The sequence below is a fragment of the Merops nubicus genome, unplaced genomic scaffold, assembly GCF_000691845.1.
Source record: "Merops nubicus isolate BGI_N331 unplaced genomic scaffold, ASM69184v1 scaffold2675, whole genome shotgun sequence".
NCBI classification, from domain to species: Eukaryota; Metazoa; Chordata; class Aves; order Coraciiformes; family Meropidae; genus Merops; species Merops nubicus.
Genome location: NW_008610052.1, coordinates 256 through 21,088, shown reverse-complemented (window position 1 = coordinate 21,088; position 20,833 = coordinate 256). Strand labels below are relative to the sequence as shown.

General features: G+C 37.1%; 1 protein-coding gene across 1 annotated transcript; it reads left to right on the top strand.

Moving 5' to 3' along the window:
* Positions 1-6,126: 6,126 nt before the first annotated feature.
* Positions 6,127-20,501, top strand: LOC103773386 (girdin-like; the record flags this gene model as incomplete). Its single annotated transcript, XM_008940751.1, has 7 exons — positions 6,127-6,229; positions 10,183-10,252; positions 14,288-14,346; positions 15,369-15,452; positions 15,898-16,038; positions 17,190-17,359; positions 20,420-20,501. Coding segments are annotated over exons 2-7 (585 nt in total), but the record flags the coding sequence as incomplete, so codon positions are not given.
* Positions 20,502-20,833: the final 332 nt, after the last annotated feature.

Here is a 20,833-nt window from a genome sequence, read left to right as displayed (position 1 = left end):
CATCTGTGTTATAAATTAATAAATGTATACTAAATATATAATGAACTAATAAATGTATAATAAATATATATTTATAATAAATACATTCAAACAATGATATATTTAAAATTAGGGTATGTTATAATATGAGACGTAATCATCAAGTACCATCAAGGAACAGATGGCAGGAGAGGACACAACTGGTCTGCAGTCTGCATAGATTTAAGCATGAAGCCATTAAGCTATCACATTCCCAGTTCTGATAGATTTTGGTCAATGAAAAATTAAAGACACATAATCCCTGATTATATGAGGTCTCAATCTGTAACTCCTGACACTGGTAGTATTTCAGAATCACTGAAGTTCTCGTTGTAATCAGGAGTTTTAAACTAATGCATTATTGGGGTAGATGCTCTTGTCTGTTTTTATTGCTATTGAAATTAATGTATCTTGTCATAAGTAGGTTGCTCTTAAATGTAAAATTGCTCAAGGGTATCTTTTACTGCTCTGCTTCCTATTGACTTCTGCACAGATTTGCCCTATTTTGCCAGGCTATTTGCCACTGAAGCAGTTCAGTATTTCCACCTAATAAAAGAAGCATGTATTGCCTTAAAAATGTTTATGATGTGACTAGCACAGTAGCCACTAGAATCTTACATTTTTAAAAACCTGTTATAAAAAGACTATTTTATAATGGTCTATTTTCAAACTTGTTTCATTTGTGTCTTCTTGTATTCCCAACAACATGTACTTATTTATTTTAGTGCTGCTGGATTGAATATGTTCTCATAATAAAAATCAATCAGTATTAATAAAAATGTAATTATAAATTTTTTTCTTGATCATTGGTATGAAACAATTCAACATACAGATACAAGTAATTTATTAGAATCTGTAATAGTTGGTTGCCTGAAAGTGTAAATTACTTTCAAGATGCATGCTTTTGAAAACATTACAGATTTTTGTGATTTATGTTTAGAATTTTATCTTTCTGTATGAAAAATATTTGAATATTATATTTCATTATTTTTTCTTATTAATTATTTCAAATGATTGGTAAGAAAATTAGCATGTCTATTCCTGGCTTGGACCAGTCTGAGAAAATACAATTCTACAAACAACATACACTGGAAAATGTGTGGCTACCATCATGCTGTGGTATTTCCTCCTTGAGAGGAGGGAGTTGAGACATCACAGTTTGAGTAGTTGGACTATATTGACTAAAGAGACTATTTCAAAAGGTGTTTTGTCCATGAAGGAACCACTGAACTTGAAAGTTTGGGGCTTTGAGGGCATGAGGCCTGGCTGTTGTGACTCTCCCTCTGAAGGAGCTAACCACAGTTGTGTTGGGAACAGAGCATGGTGGGAGGAGGGATCTGTCAGGCCTGGTCTGGGCTCTTCAGAACACTTGGCAAGTTAAAACTGACAGTTCAAACCTAACCTGAAAGCTGCAAATGGGTGACTGAAGATCAGGGAGCACTGGTAAATACAAACACTGAGGAGTTCTACCAAATGGCCTCTGTTTTAAATGTTTCCACTTCAACATGTGGGCCATTTTAGAAGGTAGCCTATTAATATTCTGAGTTTATAAAGTACAATCACTTAATGAGATAATATGGTTAGAAAGCTCTAAATTACCATAGAGGTAAAGTCCTGTTTGCTCTGGAAGGTGTTGAGAGCAGGATTTCACTTGGGAAGAGTCAGAAGCAATTTGGTTTTGGAGTAAAAGTCACCCTGGTTGTAGCTAACACGTATTGATCGAGAGTGTCAGATACAACTTAGCTCCTGTCTTTGAAGAATAATGAGTCAATATGAGAGTCCCTACAAAAAGTGACAAAAAACACAAAGTAGCAAAACTTCCTACTAGCTATAGTGAGTTGTTGAGCTAACAGTTAAGGACATTAAAAACAATTGGTAGAGATTAGTAGTGTTAATACTGATATTGAAGTAACTTAATGTTATTGATACTCAAGAGCAAGGGTTTAAACTTCTTGTCACCATAATCTATTTTAATAAAGTTCTACTGAAAAATGTTATGGGAACTTGGAGTTTTAGGTTTCTGTTTATGACTCCTAAAATCAATTTATTCTATGCACCAGATTGTCTTGATTTTGTTTGTTGATAGTCTTGTGCTAGCAGAGGATCAGGTAACTTGACTGAGTTTTTTCAAGAGGTAAAGATACAGTTCCAGAGCACAGCTGTGGCCCAAGTTTTCCCAGCAAAATTTACATTGTTAGTGAAGTGTTTCCTGTAACTCATGCCAACAAACCAACCAACCAAAGCTGGTCTCTTCTCTCAAGTAACAAGTGACAGGACAGGAGGAAACGGCCTCAAGTTGCATCAGGGGAGTTTTAAGTTGGACCTGAGGAACCATTTCTTCACTGAAAGGGTGGTGGACAGGCTGCCCAGGGAGATGGTTGAATTACCATCCCTGGATGTGTTTAGGAGTTGTGTAGGTGTGGTGCCTGGGGACGTGGTTTAGGGGTGGACTTGGTTGAGTTAGGTTAATGGTCAAACTCGATGATCTTAAAGGTCTTTTCCAGATGGGACGATTCTGTGATTCTGTGAATGCTTTCTGGTTTAAGCTGCAGCAATGAATCACTTTGACTCAAACCAGTGTAACTTTTATCCAGAAAGAAGCCTGGAATTTCCATAAAATGTAAGGAATATGCATTAGCCATTGCGTTGGTCTTGATATATGAAGATATGCACCACATTAAATATAAATGGGGGGAGAGGGAGATGTGGGGTGAACTGGTGGAAAGAAAGGAATGTTACTTTCAACAGTAGTTGAAAGATTAAATAAATCTTAGATATGTATCTACATTAACTTCGACACAGGACTAATACTTTCTATTTATCTTAATTAACACATAATTTGCAGGAGTTGATCCATACACTGTTGGATTTCTAAGAATTAAGATGGAGAGGATGAACTGTGGAATGATTTTGTGTAGTACTGATGCCAAGTGTCTGCTAAAGTGTTCTAAGTGCTCAGGTGCTGTTAGTGTCTGTTAGTGTGTCGTTTGAGAGGTGAATTATTTCGTGCTGTGAGGAGAAATGCTGATATTTTGGAGCAAAGTCCAGGTATGAGTATGATGAAACCCCACAGTTCCAGATCTTGCCCTGATGTTCTGCCTTCAGATTCCAAAAATGTATTTTCATTTAATGAAACAAAACACAAAGCTCATGTGTGTTTGTTGTATGCAAGTCCCAGCAGTGAAATACTGTCCAGCAGAACGTGAAGGTGTAGATTCCAAAAATGTATTTTCATTTAATCAAATAAAACACAAAGCTCTTGTGTTTGTTGTATGCAAGTCCCAGAAAGAAATACTGTCCAGCAGAACATGAAGGTGGCAGTGCTGACAAAGGTGTGGAGCTGAGGAGTTGTGTCCTAAGAAATCTTGAGCTCTAATTGCCTTTTTCCCCCCTCCACCTCCACACAGATATCTTTGGCACTGATTAGTTTTATTGTTTTTCAATAATTTGTTTTTGTGTTCATTTCCCATTTGTAGTATTGGGGTAGTTATAATTTCTCTTACAAGTGTGTGAAGATTTATGTTTACATGCCATTATGAAGACATAGTGCTGTGCAAAAGTTTTTGTTCTTAGAAGATCTAAGGTAAAATGTAAAGTCTGAGCTTTCAGGGAATTTTGAATTCTTGTGGTTGCACGCTAATTTTTGTGTTGATACTAAAACAAGAGCTATTACAATATCCAGGAAACTCCAGTGCCCTCTGTTCTCAGTGCTCTAAAGGGAGAGTGATCTCAAATGTGTGGCTGTAGAAATGCTGCTGAAGATGATGAAAAAGCCTGGAGATAATCCGATAGTCATTAAGATTAAAGATGAAGATTAAGGGCCCAAATCGGCCTTTTGGAGATATGAATGTAGAAATAGGAGACTTCAGCTGATCTCGGTGTGCCATCAGGTCAGCAGGATTTATCCTGGATTTTCTCTTCTGATTTTTAACAAATTTGAATGAATTCCCTTTGGAAAGGAGTTCAGTTCTGCACATATACAAACCATAATCATTTTTAGCCCATTTAGTTCTTTTGCAGCTGCAGATTGGCTGAATACATCCAAGGTGACCTCTTGGTCAATAGCTTTTAGCTAATATATTCTAAAATGTACTTTTAAGTGTTTATAGTATTTTTAGGAATGTGGTGATGAGCATTTAGGAATGAGACAATTACCCGTGTAAGAATCCATATCCTGATTTTCCTAGATCTATTTTCATATACATGAGAAAAATATGCTGTGCTTACTGTTTTTCTTCTAAAAATGATTGTGTATTATATGATCTGGCTTCCTGTCCCAAAAATGCTTTTTCTACATTATTTCTGTTCGTGCTTAGAAGCCAGGAAATTCTGATAGCAATGAACTGAAGAAAAGAAAAACTGATATCAATATATCTTTTAAAAAAATCTAGCATGCCCAACCCAAAGAAGGCTGTACAAGGCAAACAAAAGTTTGTTTAGGTAACTTACATTTAAGTGAAAAATACCTAAATTTTGTCTTTAGCATATTTGTACAAAGAGCATGTGAGACTACTGAAGTGACAAATCCCATCCTAATAAATGGCACCGTGGAGTAGAGGGAATAGCTCATTTTGGGGTGTTGGTTGGTTACACTGATGTGTTACAGTTCAGTACCTGGATAGAAATGTTTGAATCACACAGTGCATTGATGATCTTGTTGGCAACAGCATCTCCTTTCCCTGGGTACTTGGTTGTGTCCACTACAGTATTACTTGTGTCAGCAAGTCACTGCTCTCTGTGCCTTTGACTGCTGAGCTCTCTGCCTGGGCGTGTTGTCACTGCATTCTGTTACACTGCTGTCCCACCACTCAGGGTTGTTCTCAGTTGCCATAGCGTTCTTGGAAGGTTCTGGGTGGCTTGTTTGGCTGGTTGGTTTTTATTCCTTCTGATTTTCAGCAGTGGTGGCTCTGGTAAGTATGTTCTGTATCCTATTGTCTACATCATTAATGACAGTGACTTTAACGAGACCCAGCAGACAAACACACAGCCTTGCAGGAGCCTCCAGCTTGACAGTGAGAGAAATTGGTAGTTTCTTGTCAGAGTTCAGTATTGCAGCCAGCTGCATGGTTAGCTATCTTACAGCAGCATCATTAAACAAGACAATAATATAATTAAATATCAAAAGTTGCATTGTGCAACTGTATCAAGTATCTCTGCAAAAGTTAAGAAGTGTCACATCCATCCCTTACGAATCCTCTGAGCCTTTTACAGGGCGTCTGGGGGAGTTGCTTTGATTCAGCATTGTTTTCCTTGAAAAATCACAATGAATGGTTGTCACACTGTCTTGTCTGTGGTTAATAACTTGGTATGTTATGTGGTACTGGAGAAGGGTGACTCATCTGCATTTCTTCAGATCTTTCTACTTTGTGAAGTATAAAGCATTGATTTCCTCTCTGAAGCCAAGATAAACCAGAGAAAAAGCTGATATATGTGAGAGTACATGACAAAAACACCAGTTAATAATCCCTTCGACAGATTTCACTCACCTGGCAATAAGTTTAAAATAATTTAGTGTGTGTTAGCATGATGTACTTCATCTTCCTCATTGTTCTGAGAGTTAAAACTTAGGTTTTGGGTTTGTGCCCCATGATAGTAAATAGCATTGTATAGTTTTTCAGTCTGTAGACATTCATTAATGTAGCCAGTCTGAATTCTGTTATTGTAATTGTCTGCATCAGTGAGAATGATTCCTGGTGTCTGAGGTGTGTGCTGGAATATTTATGTTACAGCTGTTCTGCTCTCTGTGTTCCACCAGGGCTGCATGGGGCTGCTGGGGAGAGGTGCAGAGCTGCACAGACTTTCCTCTTCCATTCATTCTCTGGTGACTGCTGTGGGTGCCCCCAATTACATCCTGCACTAATAGCCAGAAAGGGTGTTAATCTGAGTAGCAGTGTCAGAGACAGATGGCTCAAGTTATTTCTTCCTGCTTTTGGCAGTCACTTCAACAACTTCTTATTTACTTGTGGAGGGGGAAAAAAAAGGCATGGTAACCAAGATAAGAAGTTGTTATGGTGGCACATTAAAACTGTATCATTTGTTTTATAGAGAGAGCTTTAAAGATTAATGTTCACTGTGTTTAATTTCCTTTTTTTTTTTTTCCAGTAATCCAAAGTCTGCTAATCAGAGGATAAACAAAAAAGTAAATAATGATGCATCATTAAGGATTCAAAATTTATCTATTTTGGTGAAACAAATAAAAACTTATTATCAGGTCAGTAATTCTTTCTCATGTTAAGTCTTGCCTAGAATTTTTTCTAAGTATTCTTTTACAGGTATGTCTTTAAGGGTAACAAAAAAAAAATTAATGTTTTGAGATACTTTGTGGATGGCTGTTTAAATGGTCAACTTTTTTTATCAAGCTTGATTTACACTTATAGTGGTAGTCTGGAAACACCTGAATGTGAGTGATGAGCTGTTAATATAATAGGTATTCTGCACGTTTGATTACTCATAGTACATTAAGCAGTATTGCTGGCTGTTTTTTGAGTTGAAGCAAGTTTTGTGCCTGAGAGAAATTATTACATGTGGATTTAGTCTTGTCAATGGAATCTTCATAAGAAGGTGTTGAAATTTATTTGCTTTAGAACTAATCTGATATTCAGTAAGAAAAAAATTGCTGAGGTGATAATAGTCAAATGGGAGTTCATAATAGATGCATTAATGATCTAATATAGAGCTGTAAAATAGCCCCTGAATTTGTGTGTGATTTGTGCAGCAGGTAAGAGCTGGTACTGTGCCTTCTAGGTGCAGCTGAGGTGATAATAGTCAAATGGGAGTTCATAATAGATACAGCTCTATATTAGATCATTAATGCAAAATAGCCCCTGAATTTGTGTGTGTTTTGTGCAACAGGTAAGAGCTGGTGCCTGCTAGGTGCAGAGCCTGGATAGCGTGGTGCACATGGACATGCTGTAGCAGGACACTGCACCTCTCCCCAGTGTCCCTTATGGTATAGCTGTCAGTGCTCTTCCACACTGCCTGCTGCTTTCTGCCAGGAGAGTTGAGAGCTGGGAGAAAGTCTTTGATCCTGCTCTCACAGTGCATCACTGATGTGGGCTTTTCCTCAGGCCTACACATGGAGTGTGTGTTTCCAGAAACCCCAAAGTACAGTGGAAATCCCCAGCTGTCACCTGCTGCAGTGGTCAACCACTCTGCATCTTTCTAGTGAGCACTTCACAGATAGTCATGCTTCACATCTTTGTTTCCTTGGCAGCCACCACATAGGAGTGGAAGTGCTGCCTGCTAAGACCCCTGTGCTTCTCCATTTCCTGATGGTGGTCATCCTCGAGCAGGCATTACTGTTTCACAGCTGGTGGAGCAGAAGGCACAAACACTCACAGTATTGATCTTTATTTGAATACAAAACATTCCCTGGCCATCCAGGATCAGCCAGTCCTAGTGCAAGAATACCAGGCAGAATCGTTTGCATTTAGGTAGCTGTCCTCTGAGTGATGCTCCAAACCTTTGTGCTAAAAATTATTCATTGTAGCTTTTTAAAATATAAAAAGTACTTGTATTCAGTAAGTGGTAAAATCAGTCCCCATCCTTCAATGGCTCAAGTTTGTCCAGTGTGAGTGTAAGCTATATAGCATTGTGTACACGTTTTGCCCTTTTCCCTCCCTAGTATCTTGGACTTCCAGTCGTGTGGCATGCCAGCCTCTCTAGACAGTACAGGTCTGCAGTTTTAGTAGGCTTTTAGTAGGTGTTTGATGGATGCTTTGGAATCAATCTGGGAGGCCTTTCATGGCCTGGGGCCCAGCTTAGCAGGGGCATGAACCCTCACCCTGTCTGTATGGGCATCATGCATGCTGTGTGTTCTGAGATCAGAGGGTAATGGAGCACAGAAAGTGATCACTGCAGTGAGCTAGGAGTTTGATTCCTGTCTGGAATGTTTCAGTAGGAATAAGTTATTGGTGGATATGAGGATTTTTAATTGTTAGCATTATGTTATCCTGTAACTCTTAAAAGCATTTTACTGTGAGCTTGTCTGTGCCAGCTTATTCCATGTGTTTTTATGACCGTGGAAAACATTCTCCCAATTTAGCAAATAATTGTATCAGTGTTGTACATGTCCTTGCCAAACAACCTGCACTTAAAGAATATAACTTTCAAAGTTGAAATATGACGTTGGATTATGCAAGTTTTTTTGGTTCCTGCATCATCTTTGTTCTCAGTAATTACAATTGCATCTTCTTTTTCCATCAAAGCTGCTTTATTTCCTTACAGCATCACCAGACTCCTGCTAGGTCCCAAACCAGTCTTTTGAGTCTATAAATTTCCTGGCAGTGCAAGAGTGGGGAATTGTTCTCAGCAGCTGATTCAGGAGAACTGATCCCATTATAAGTTTTGGTGGACTTGGGAGATTTGATACAGTGAGCTTCCATGACTCCCATGGGTGCTCTGTCAGCCTCGTTTGAGAGATGATGTGTGAATCTTTAGTAAAATAAATGCTAATGAACTCAAAAATAATGACTCAAAAAGCTTGTGCAATCATGGCAGAATTTTTTAAAGAGCCTTAATTTATTTTTGCAGGTTAACCAGCAGTTAAAAGAAATACGTGAATTTTGGGACACACAGGTTGCAATTTCAGCTTTTTAATAGAAGCAGTTGTTTCAAAAGCAAGCACAAATTGAGAGCAGTTGCACTGGGTTTACTGATGAAGTTAACACCGTGTGACAGAAAAGGTGGTAGACATCTTTGGAGCCAGGTAGAGGTGTTGTAAGAAGAGGTGATAATGTCATTAGTGTGCAGAGGACACATTTCTTGGTTGGCCATGCTTAAGAGTAAGAAAAGCTGTATAATGGCATCATGGAATTATTTCAGCTATTACAGAAAAAAAAGCAAAAAAACCAAAAAAGCCACCAAGCCCTCACTTTTTAAAGTATGTGATATTTATTATTTTTCTTTTGTAGTAGGTATAAATACTCATCAAATCCCTTATTTTCTGCTCTTTATTGATGTAAAACTTGCTGTGGTGCAGTTCCTATGTTTTCTTTATTTGAAAATCGTCTTTATCAAGATTTCAGAAGTGCAAGAGTCATGGTTGGTTGAAATTCATGATCTTTGAGTAGGTCAAAGCTATGTTCTCCCTCCTTATAATTTCTCTTACTCATACACAGTGAGAGTACATATTTTTCAATCTAGTACTAATCAATTCAGATACAATATTTGTATGTCCTGTGTTAAGTGGTGAGAACTTTCAAATATAGGTGTACCTACTTTCTACAGGTGTTTTTCAAGGAATATTGTAATTTTTCAAGAGTGGTATGAAATGAGCTGACTCAGGGTAGGTTCTTCAGCTTGCAGGGGGACCCTTACTGGGTGCCTTCTGGGTGTGAAGTGGTGGTGGTCCTGCAGGACGTTGCTTTTGAGTCTGAACATTTTACATATTAATGAATATGGCACTGTGGAAAAACAAAAAGCATGACTCCAGAGCTGCTGATAGGATGGCATCTGCTGTGAACAAACATCTGGGACTGGGAGGAAGACTGCTCTGCCTCAGAAGAATTAGGCTCTGTCTAGACTGGGGATTTGACCCGATTACAGCCATTACTGGCCGACAGAAACTCTCCACTGATTCAGCCTGTAGCAGAGATGGGCAGAGCTGCTGCTTGAGTGTGTGTGACTGGCCAAACGAGAGCTCTGCCTGATGGTGCACATGGGGGTTTGTACCTTGGTATTTGGGATTATCCTGCATAACTGCAGGGGAAAAAAAGTCATTTTCATAGCTACGTTTTGGTGAGTCCACAGAGACTATGGATGTGAAATAGAGGAAATGGATCTTTTGTAGTGTAAATGCAACTTAGAGCCAAAAAACCCCCATCTATCAATAAACTAGTCCAAGAAACAAATACTAATAAAGTTTTGCTACAGTCTGAGAGAGATGTAGCTGGCTTCAGTTCTGTAAGCCAGCTCATTGCCACGAGGGGATTTCACCATATTGAGATGATCTTGCAAACCAATAAAACAAGGGTTTTGTAGAAGTAATTCACCCTTCTAAGGTTTTTGAGTTAAAGTCGAAATAATTAAGTATTGCAGATGTATGAAGACCTGAAAAATTTTAAACTACTTAAGTAATACTAATTTCTCTTCAGTCTTGGTTAGTATTTGATGTTTATTTTCATTCAATACATACAACTTTAATATTTTCATTAACTTTTTTAGGAGACTTTGCAGCAGTTGATCATGATGTCTTTGCCAAATGTGTTAATAATTGGCAAAAACCCTTTTTCTGGTAAGTTTATTCTTAACTAAGATGAAAATTGTTATCGGTATAATAATTTGTGTTATTTCACTGGAAATAAAATCCATATAGGTTTGAGCCTTTCAACAGACTGCTGTGTAAATACTTATAGCAAACAAGTGGTTTCATAATAAGTAACATTTTCTTTGTTCACACCAGAGGTCCACACTTTACAGAAATGTGTTCTGTCCCAAGGCCAGCACTGGCTGTCATGAGGATTTACACTGAGATGAAGTGCATTTCCCAGCAACCAGTGAGCTACTGATAGGACACAGTATAAGATTCATGTAGTCCCAGCTACTATGCTTTCAACCCTCTCTACCTAAGCCAACCCTAAGAAAATGGGCAGTTCAGTGCATCTCATTTGATCCAACTCCTAATCCTTGTGTTTCCTTCCCCAAAAGTCTCCCGCTTCTCTTGCATCGTTACCTGAAAAATATTGCAATTACCTTCTTGCTTTCTCCCCTGAACTGACAGTGTCTTCTCCATGCTCCCACCTTCTCTGCTTCCAGCTCTGAGAGTTGCAATTTTCAGACCAAGAAAATTAGCCTGTGTGGACCCAGCTGACTATCCACAGCCACTTGGGAATCTCTGCACCATGCTCTCAATTCCAGAAGCACGGAGCAGACACACCTGGCCTGCATGGAGCCACTATGGATTGGGCAGAATTTGTTTGCTTGGGTCTAGTGTGTCCCAGGTGTTCTACTTCTGATGTTCTAGCACCTCAGCAGAGAGGTTAGGAACTTCTCTAACAGGCTGTGTAGCTTCCCCTGGCTGTTTTTATTTCATTAAGATGTCTTACATGCCATGCTTCTGTGTATGTGAGGCAAGATTTTCCTCATGAGCAAGAAGAACCATCTGTGTTACCTCACTTTTCAATTCCAGGGTTCATAACATTGATCCTTGCCATATCCCATCTGCATATATCCCATTTATGTAGGTATCTTGATTTCAGTTCTTTGATTTTTACTTTCTGCTTTGGAATATTGCTGCTTTTGCTTCTGAGGTCACAGCCTTTTAAGTTTCTCTCTGTGTAGATGCTGTCATATGCACCAAGAAGTGTGAGTGTGGTCTCTCCTTTTCAAAAAGAATAAAATGTATTGTGCTTTTATGCTTGGATTCCAGCCTTTCTTAAGGTTTTCAGAAGACTCCATGGATTTGCCTAGATACCAGATTTAGTGGAAAAACAGATTTTAAAAAAAGGGTCATAACAATGGTTTTGTAGTGATGTTTTTTATGTAAGGTATTGAGACAAAATACAGGTTAACAATATTGTGTAGTGTAAGATGAAAACTTGTTAAAAATGCACTAAAAAAACACCACAAAGATAATTTAGTATTCATTTGTATACATAAAAAAAATCTATTCTTTGGTCATTAATAAGAAAGCCTCTTCCTGTTTGAGACCTCAGCTAAGTCTGTGCAGCATTTGTGGTTTGGCAGCTGGAACCTCTGGTGGTGTATGCACTGCTCTCCTCTGGGGATGTGACTGGATTTGTGAGGAAAATATGGACTTCACTGTAGCATAGCCCAGATACTAAAAGTATTTGTTATCCATGGACAGTGTTCTTGAAGACGTTTCAGATTCCTGCTTGTGATGATTGTGGAATTGATTTACTGAATTAATTGAGCTGAATCAGAAGATAGACCTGTCTTCTGGATTTCATCCAGAACCTTTCCCTTTGAAAGCTTGACTGCTCTTGCAGTGTCACCTTGAAGAGGACCCCATCCATCCCTATAGGGATCTTTAAACTTTATTTTTCCTTTGGTGGTCAAGTGTAGCAAAATCAAACCTCTCTGACCATTTGAGAGACTTGCTGTGTAAGTATGATTGCATCAAGGTGAGCTCCCATAGTAAAAGCCAATTGTCTGAGGATGAGTCAGGTTTGGTCCCCTAAAGCTTAGGCTGTAGCTGTGATTTTTTTCAGAAACACCTCCCAGTTTTTCCCGTTTGCACTGTTTTGCAAGGACTGATGAGTAGAGAAATACTAGAAGATGACAAATTGCAGAAGGCAAGGGCAGATAAGATTTCAGGAAAAGAAACATGTTTGTATCAGAGGCAGTTGGCTAATCAAGGAAAACGCAGATAGAATGCCTGTAAAAAAAAAAAAAAGGTCATCAGAGACTTTATCAAGAAACATTTCACTTGAGCTAATTGGCAGGAAGCCAGTTTGAGGAGAAAACTGGAGGAGAAGAGCTACAGGCTGTGATTGTGCATGTTAAGTTAAATTACAGAGGAAAAGGAAAGAGGAGATAATGATGAGGCAAATGTTCTTTAATGGGTGGGGGGAAGAAAAGATTAAAAGAAGTTTGTATTTCTGAGGGAGCAAGCAGAGGAGGGTGGAAGGCTACAGAGGATGTGGAAGTCAGGGATAAGACTGAGTGCAGGGAAGATCAAAGGGTAGAACAGGGTTGGGAGCAAGTTCAAGCAGCAAGTCGAGAGGGTGCAGAAGAGAATGATCTATTTCTGTATTCCTGATGCAGAAAAAGGAGGAAAACCACAGAACATGTTTGGTAGCAGTGGGAAGCTGAGGTTGTTCAATATTTTGCCATGTTCCTTCAGGGAATGTGAGCAAGAGACAGAAACAGTATTCAGTCAGAGTTGTAAAAGCCAGTTTTGATCCTGAAGCAGTGTGAAAAGGAGCATCCAAAGAGGAGTTCAGGGATTACTTTTTTCAAAAAAAAACGTTATTAATTTATTGGGCTAAATGCATGTATGATGTGAGATGCTGGGATGGATTCCTTCTCTACAGTATTCTGGTCAACCTTTATTGATTAAGACAGGCAGCCAGGTGGCATTCCCCTTCTGTAGCTGAAGTAGTGTGCTTCTGGTAAAACATGGTCATTGATGTTTTCTATGCTAGACTTCACAGCTCACATCCTTGGGATACAAGAAGTCTGTATAAATAATTCAGCATCTCCTGTTTGAGTTCATGTTTTTTGTAATATGTCTGTTTGACAAACCTCTTTTGAAAAATTTAAACATGACATGTTCATTGGGATTATATATACCTCCTCCTAAAAGAAGCAGGTTGAGTCAATGTTGAGAGAAGGCTCTCAATATTGTAATGCAGAGAACTTCCAAAGTCATGAGGAAGGTGGAGAAGCTTGGCATCTTCCTTCTCTGCTTTATGGCAGCAGGCTTGGCTGCTGAAAGCTAGTCAAAAATCATTAAGAGTCCTGTATCCTTTCAGGGTTGTTGATTTCTTTTTAATTTCCTTTTTTGATCAAGATTACCTAATATCTGTTACTTCTTTGAGAAGGATTTTACATTTGCTTTGCTTACACAATACTGTGGTGGATCCGATCAAATAAGAAATTTTTGACTGCTTATAAGTGGTTACATCTTTCTTATGTGGGGATTCATCCATTCTAGCTAGCCTGAACTGTTTTGCCACTCTTAAAGTATTTGCTTTATGGTGTTTAAATTCTAGATAATAGCATGTGTTTAGTACCAGGACAAGAACATTTTGAGTGTAAAAAAAAGTGAAATACATCTTTACTACTGTGAAGAGTTCTTTGAGCTTCTTTAGGAGATTAAGATGCTTATGGTCAGATTTGGAAATACATGGTTATTTAGACCTGCAGTGGAATATCTAATGTAGCTTTTTAAAATAATTGAACTTGTCACCTAGCTCCTACAGCTTGGGGGTGGAAAAGAATTTAAGCACTTCTGTAAATATCTTGAGATACCTGAGGTTATAGTTGAAAACTTGATTGTAGGTCTCCAAAGTGCTTTGGAAAATGTCACTCAAGTTTTGCTTCACAAAGGGCTGGAGTGTTTTTACCCTATGAAGCTATTAGGGCTGTTAAGCTGTTTGTTAATGCTGGCAGTTGGCAGTTAAATGGCAAAAAAGACTAAGTTGAAAGCTAGAAAGATGAAGTTTTCTTCATCTTTTTCTTTTCTAAACTAGGTTGACATAAGTCATATTAAAATAACTAGAAAACCTGATCTTTGCTGAGGAGTAAGGGAAGAAAAATGACCATTTTCTACCTACTCTTTTTGTTGTTGTTGTTTTCTCCTTAGAGCCAGGTACTGAAGAAATAAAAAAACTCCTCCTGCTCTTACTTGGTTGTGCAGTTCAGGTAAGTTTTAAACCATTCAATACCAATGCAAACATATTTAAGTGTCACCTATCTCTTTTCTTACTATTTTAATACCTGAGGTTGTATGTAAATTTGTCCTTCCTCTAGTGGTACTACTGCATTCTTTGAAAAATCTGGGTATTCTGAGGAGTAAAAAGTCTGTAACTGTGCACCTCTTATGTTTTATTGCCTATTAGTTTATTAGCAAACTGTGTATTTAGGATTTCTAATAGTTCAGAATATTGTTAATACTCTAAAGAAATGAAGAAAATGGTAGAGTGCTGAAGAATTGCTTTACTCATGTATCTTACTGAAGTTATTTCACATATTTAATAAACTGTTTTGGTGTACTGCTGTTCTTAGAAGGGGCATTTGTGCTATTTACCTAATTAAACAAAAAAAAAATAGGTTAGTCATATCTTTTTAACTTAAATTGGCAACTGGAGAAAGAGAGGTGGACACTGAAAAAATACCTGTTGGAACTCATTGTCATAAAATTTTAATAAGTAGCTACTGGGAAAATGTTACTAGCAATGAAAGTCTTTATAATTAATGTGGCATAAACCAACTGCTTAGTAGTCAACAAAATTGTTGGATAATGAAGTGATTATTGTCATTTCAATTTTATCATTTTAGCTTAGAAATGCAAAGGTAGAATTAAAATATTGCTGATTTTACATATATGTGTATAAAATACATATACACATTCTTCATATTTATATAAATATGAAAAAATTAAATATGTATAATTAATGTGGCATAAACCAACTGCTTAGTAGTCAACAAAATTGTTGGATAATGAAGTGATTATTGTCATTTCAATTTTATCATTTTAGCTTAGAAATGCAAAGGTAGAATTAAAATATTGCTGATTTTACATATATGTGTATAAAATACATATACACATTCTTCATATTTATATAAATATGAAAAAATTAAATATGTAATTATATGTATATTTGTTTATATATGTATGTATATGTTTATATATGTGTGTATAAAATAGATATCTTTGGTTTTAGTGTCAGAAAAAAGAAGAATTTATTGAAAGGATCCAAGGCCTGGACTTTGACACAAGAGCAGCAGTTGCAGCCCATATTCAAGAGGTATGTTGCTATTTTTGTGCTTTTAATTTTTTGGAAGCAGAATATTGTATTGTAAAAAGATTAAGTTTGTTTGTTCAAAACCAAGTTCAACAAATTTGTGTTTTGTATATCTAATGGTTTTAGTAAGCAAAAAAAAAAAAAAGCCTTTATTTTTAACAGTTCATGAAAAGATTTCATTATAAGCTCTTTTGGATTACATTGTTAAAGCAGTAGCAGGGAGGAAGCATGTTCCTCCAACAGTTCTTTACAATTGCAGTAAGTCCAGTGCAGTGAAATACTCATATGCAGACTGATTTATAAACCAATATATATGTTACATATCATATACGTGGGATTTAAATTATGTCATAGTCGAATTTTACCCCTAAATTTTCAGCCTTATTTTCCTTATGCTTCCTTTGTACTCTTACAGTTTAAAGGGATTGTTTAATTTCGTTCTATGTAGGTAACCCATAATCAGGAGAATGTTTTTGACCTGCAGTGGATGGATGTCATTGTATTGACACAAGAGTATGTTGAACCTCTTTTGAAAAATATGGCATTACACTTAAAGAGACTTATAGATGAAAGAGATGAGCACTCAGAGGTATGGATGTGGCTTGTGGCTCAAGAGAAATATAAGAAATAGTGTTTTTTAAGATGCTGTAGCTTATCATTTTTATAACTAATATTTAAGGTGTGTTCTGTTTGCATATTTAACCACGGATTCTTTACTGCCAGAAAGTTGTTTCAGGTAGTTACAGCACACATACTAGCTGTTGAATACTGTGACAGTGAGAAAATATAACAGCAGATGGTCTTTTTCATGAAACCAGAGTCTGAAACAACTTCAACATTCATCTGTAGTTGAAAACAGAAAATCCAAAGCTGTATCAGCTGAAATTTCCAGGATTCAGTAATCCATTGATTTGCAAGCCAGTCACTGAAAGGTGCCTGTTATATTCCTGTATCCTGTTGTACAGCTTGGAGTGAACTGGAGCAAAATCTGTGTTAGGAGAGGAGGGTTTACAAGCTTGTCGTGAGGCACAATCTTTTTTACAGAAATGTATTTAATAAAAATTGTGAGTTATGAATCATCTCGGTGGTTTCAGATTTGCCCCTCAGCAGAGTGTGGAAATGTTAATGTTGCAATCATTCCAGATATTCCTTTCACACTCAAACTCTTTCCAGTTCACAGCCTTGATAAGAGTGAAACAGAAACTGAACCATGAGGGGAGAGGTTGTGTGATAAAGCTTTTTTGCAACGCAAAGGAAAAGTAACTTCACAATACAAGAGATATTCTTTGTAAGACAATAGCTTTATTTATGTGATGAAATAGGGATATTCCAGGAAGCCTGGTGTTTTATGGAGCTGGCAAGGGTGCTGCTGCTTACTGAAGAACACCACTTTCTGTAGAGATAGATATTTATCCTCATATTCAAGTAATTTATGCCCTTCCATGACCCAGTCCATTCTGAGCACTGATAGCTATATGGACTAAAAAATATAAATTTGAGTGGAATAGCTGAACAATACTGCTAAATAGCTGTGACTATTTGCTTTGGGTATACAGGGGTATTAAGGGCTTCTGACTTCTTTCATGGCAAGGCTTTTCCATTATTCTTGCTTCAGTTCAGTCTTTGATCTCTTAAGACAGTGCCTGATAGTAGTCCCTGACATAAATTCAGTTCTCTGAATGCAATTCTAGACTTTTTTTTTTCCCCATCTCTTTTTTTTTCTCTTTTTTAATTTCTCAGACCATCATAGAGCTCTCAGAAGAACGGGACTGTCTCCGATTCCTACCTCACGCCTCGGCAGCACAATCACCCTGTGGGTCTCCTGGCATGAAGCGCACTGAGAGCAGACAGCACCTGTCAGTGGAGCTGGCAGATGCCAAAGCAAAGATCAGGCGGCTTAGGCAAGAGCTGTGAGTACATGGGGAGTGCAGAAGTGTGTCAAGAGTCAGAGGGCTTTAAAATCCTGTTGGTTTTACAATAGTATTCCTCTCTAGAACAATTCTTCGTGTTTTTCATGTTAGATGACAGCTGTTAATGCTTTTTTTGAAGTAACTGCACCCCAGGAAGGATTTTTTTATAATGGAGGCATATTTGTGGACCAGTGTGACAAATACTTTTCATCTGTTTGTCTTTACTTGTATTACAAATTATATTGATGTTTTAACCATAAACGTACTGAAATCAGTGAACTAGTGCTGTGGTAATTTTCTGTCTTTTGTTCTCTGCACTTTCTACCTTCTGTTAGAGCAATCTCTTGAGCATAGCACAGTGCAGTATTGGTCTCTCTGCTCTACATAAATTACTTTTAGAAATACAGCTAATCTAATGCAGCATTGCCTTTTTTTCACTTTTTGTTCATATTGTTTCAGAGGCAAATTCTTTGTGCTTCATCTACTGTTCATTATCATTGATGGATGTCTGACTGTAGTTTTAATATCTCTGTAATTGTTTCTAAGAGAATAACTTTGCAGCTGAGGCAGTTGGGATAGACAGGTGGGGGCTGGAACCAGGAGCCGTGTCCTGACCATTCAAGGATTAGTGGCAAAGTTTACTTTTGGTTGTGAATCTCTTGGTACACGTTCATGTCTATTGTCTGTGGATTTTTTAAAGGAAAAAAACCCTTATTCCCCCAAAAATCCTTTATAACATTGTAATGTTTCTCTGCCTCACCTAAGCAGGAAATCTTAGTGAGCAGCAATTTAAATAGCTCTGAAAAATCTGACCAAATGTAAAAGATCAGGTATGGATTAAAAACTAGAGAGTATCTAAAGCATAATGGCATACCTGAGTTTTACACTCTAATGCCCATGAAATTCTAGATTAAAGGAGGAAGATACTTACAGGATCCTCATTGTCTAGGAACAGGTCTGAGCAGTAGTGAGGAGTTTATAAAGAGAACAGTAAGTCCAGTGAAGAATCTTTTTCTCCCTATGGCAATGTGTAATGTCTGAACATAAAATACAAATTTTAAATTCGAAGTAATTTCAATATCTATAGTAATTTGTCTACACTTTAGAAACAGCATAAATAAAGGGTATTTTTAAGTCAGTATATCTCATCAAGAGAGGAGACAACTAAGATTAAATTAAAAGTTCAAGGTAGCATAAGTCACAGTTATCAGCTCACTGGTCTGCTCTTTATCAGTCTGTTGATCAGATCATCTCTAGCTGGCTGGCTTAAATATCTGGTTGATTTACTCAGAGGATCCCCTTCCCCCACCACATCTTGGTCTTCATGAAGAGCAGAGGACAAAAAGATATGGCTCTTTTTTTCTGATGTCTGTATTATTATGTGTCTGTGAAGTGAGCCCGCCCAGGATATTCTATAAACAGCTGCACCAAGAAAATTAGTGAAAAAATTGCTGTTATTAGTTTGATTGACAGTTAATAGATAGCCTAAACAGTGAACACTGGTATGTTCTGTATAATTTAGTACAATCCTCTCTAGGCTGTAGCTGAAGCATGCAATTAGGGCAACAGTGATGGCTCAGAACATTTCACATTTTGCACTCTATTTGAATTCAATTTGTAAATAAATTTCCTTTATGTGTAGCAGTATATTTAAAATACTAGAGTTTGATAAATTAACTTCTGTCTGTAGCATTTGCTATTAAATGCTGCTTATGTTTGATAAATTTAAAATTGGATTCATTTGAGAGTTGAAAATATTCAGCTTAACGTTTATTTATGATCTGCTTTTGGCAATGAACCTTCATACCTGGTTTAATATGCACTGCAGCTGATCTAATTTCATCCAGAGGGTCTGTAAAGATTATTTTTCAACTGGCTGCAAAACAGTGATTTGAGGCTTGTAATATAGAAACTCCAGAACTAGAAATTGCACACCTGATTTTCTGTGTGAAGTCCTCTGTGTGTTTCTGTGTGGAACCATAGTATAGGTATGTGCAGATTAATAGAAGAGTTCCTGTAATCCAGCATAATACAGAATTACATTTCTATTTCTGCATGGTTTCTCAACACCTCTATAGGGGGAAGCTCTCATGTTTGCTGTGAACAGTAATGCTGCAGTGGGCTCCACAGAGATGAACCCTTTTACACTTGCAGGCTCTCAACAACCTATTTGAAACAAAGAATGGGTGCAAAAAGGTCACTTATTGTGAGATTGGCTCATTTTTAAAAACAACTGGTGTAGTTAGGTTTAAAATTTTTGTATTACCTATTTCAGTTCACTAAATTACCTTGTTTCCACCTTCTTTACTTCTGTCTTGCTTCATACTTATATTAAAAAATACAGTAGAAAGTTAAGATTGAGTCCTGTAATCAATGTAGTTTTCCATGTAAAACTATTTTTATTACACATTTGTGAATAGACTAAAGCAGACACCATGGTGTTTGCATAAAAGAAAATTTCATCATGCATTTCTTAAAGTTATTGAAGTTAAGTGGTGTCATCTTCTAATGAGTAAAGGCACCTGAAATCCTTAATCCTTTTCTATAAGAAAAAGAAAAATTACAAAAGTATAAAAATAATTTTAAAATTGGCTTTAACTGATGTGTGACAGGATGCACTGGTGATCATTGTCTAGTTCTCCTAGAAAACATTTGGACTTTTTGAATGGATCTTCTGAAATTATTCTAAGTTTACTTTTGGATGTGAATCTGGTACACAATCATTTGTATTGTCTGGGTTTTTTTACCAAAAAAATACCCTTATAACCAAAAATCCCTTATTATGTTGTAATGTTTTCTGCCTCCAATAAGTAGGAAATCTTAGTGAACAGCATTTTAAAGGAGTATTAAAAATCTGACCAAATGTAAAAGATTAGATGTGGACTAAAACCTAGAGAGTATCTAAAGCATAATGGCATACCTGAGTTTTACACTCTCATCTCCATGAAATTCTGGATTAAAGGAGGGAAGCCTTACAAATCTCAGTATTTTGTTCTAAAACAAGATGATATTACCAAGTTTTGCAGACATATTTAACTGTTTTGTGTTCCCTCTTATAAGGGAGGAGAAGACTGAGCAGTTGCTTGACTGTAAACAAGAACTTGAACAGATGGAAGCTGAACTAAAGAGGCTTCAGCAAGAGGTATGGGTTTTGTAAATCTTGTGTAACAGAAAAGCAGGCAAAAAAAGGTTGCCACCACCACAATGATTCTCCTCCCTTTTTTTTAATTAGGAAGTATGTTTTCAAGCATTTATTTTTTAATTATGTGGCCTGAATATGGTATTTATTCCTTTATTTGGTATAGGGTGCTGGAACAATATTCTGAGTTAGGTTACTATTTCTTCTCTGATTTTTTTGTTGTTGTTTCCATGTTCAGGGAATTTCCCACCAACATATCCCATCAGTGTATATGTGCTGAATATTTCTGGTAAACAATCTGATATGCTTTTTATTAGGGTATGAGTATATAAAAT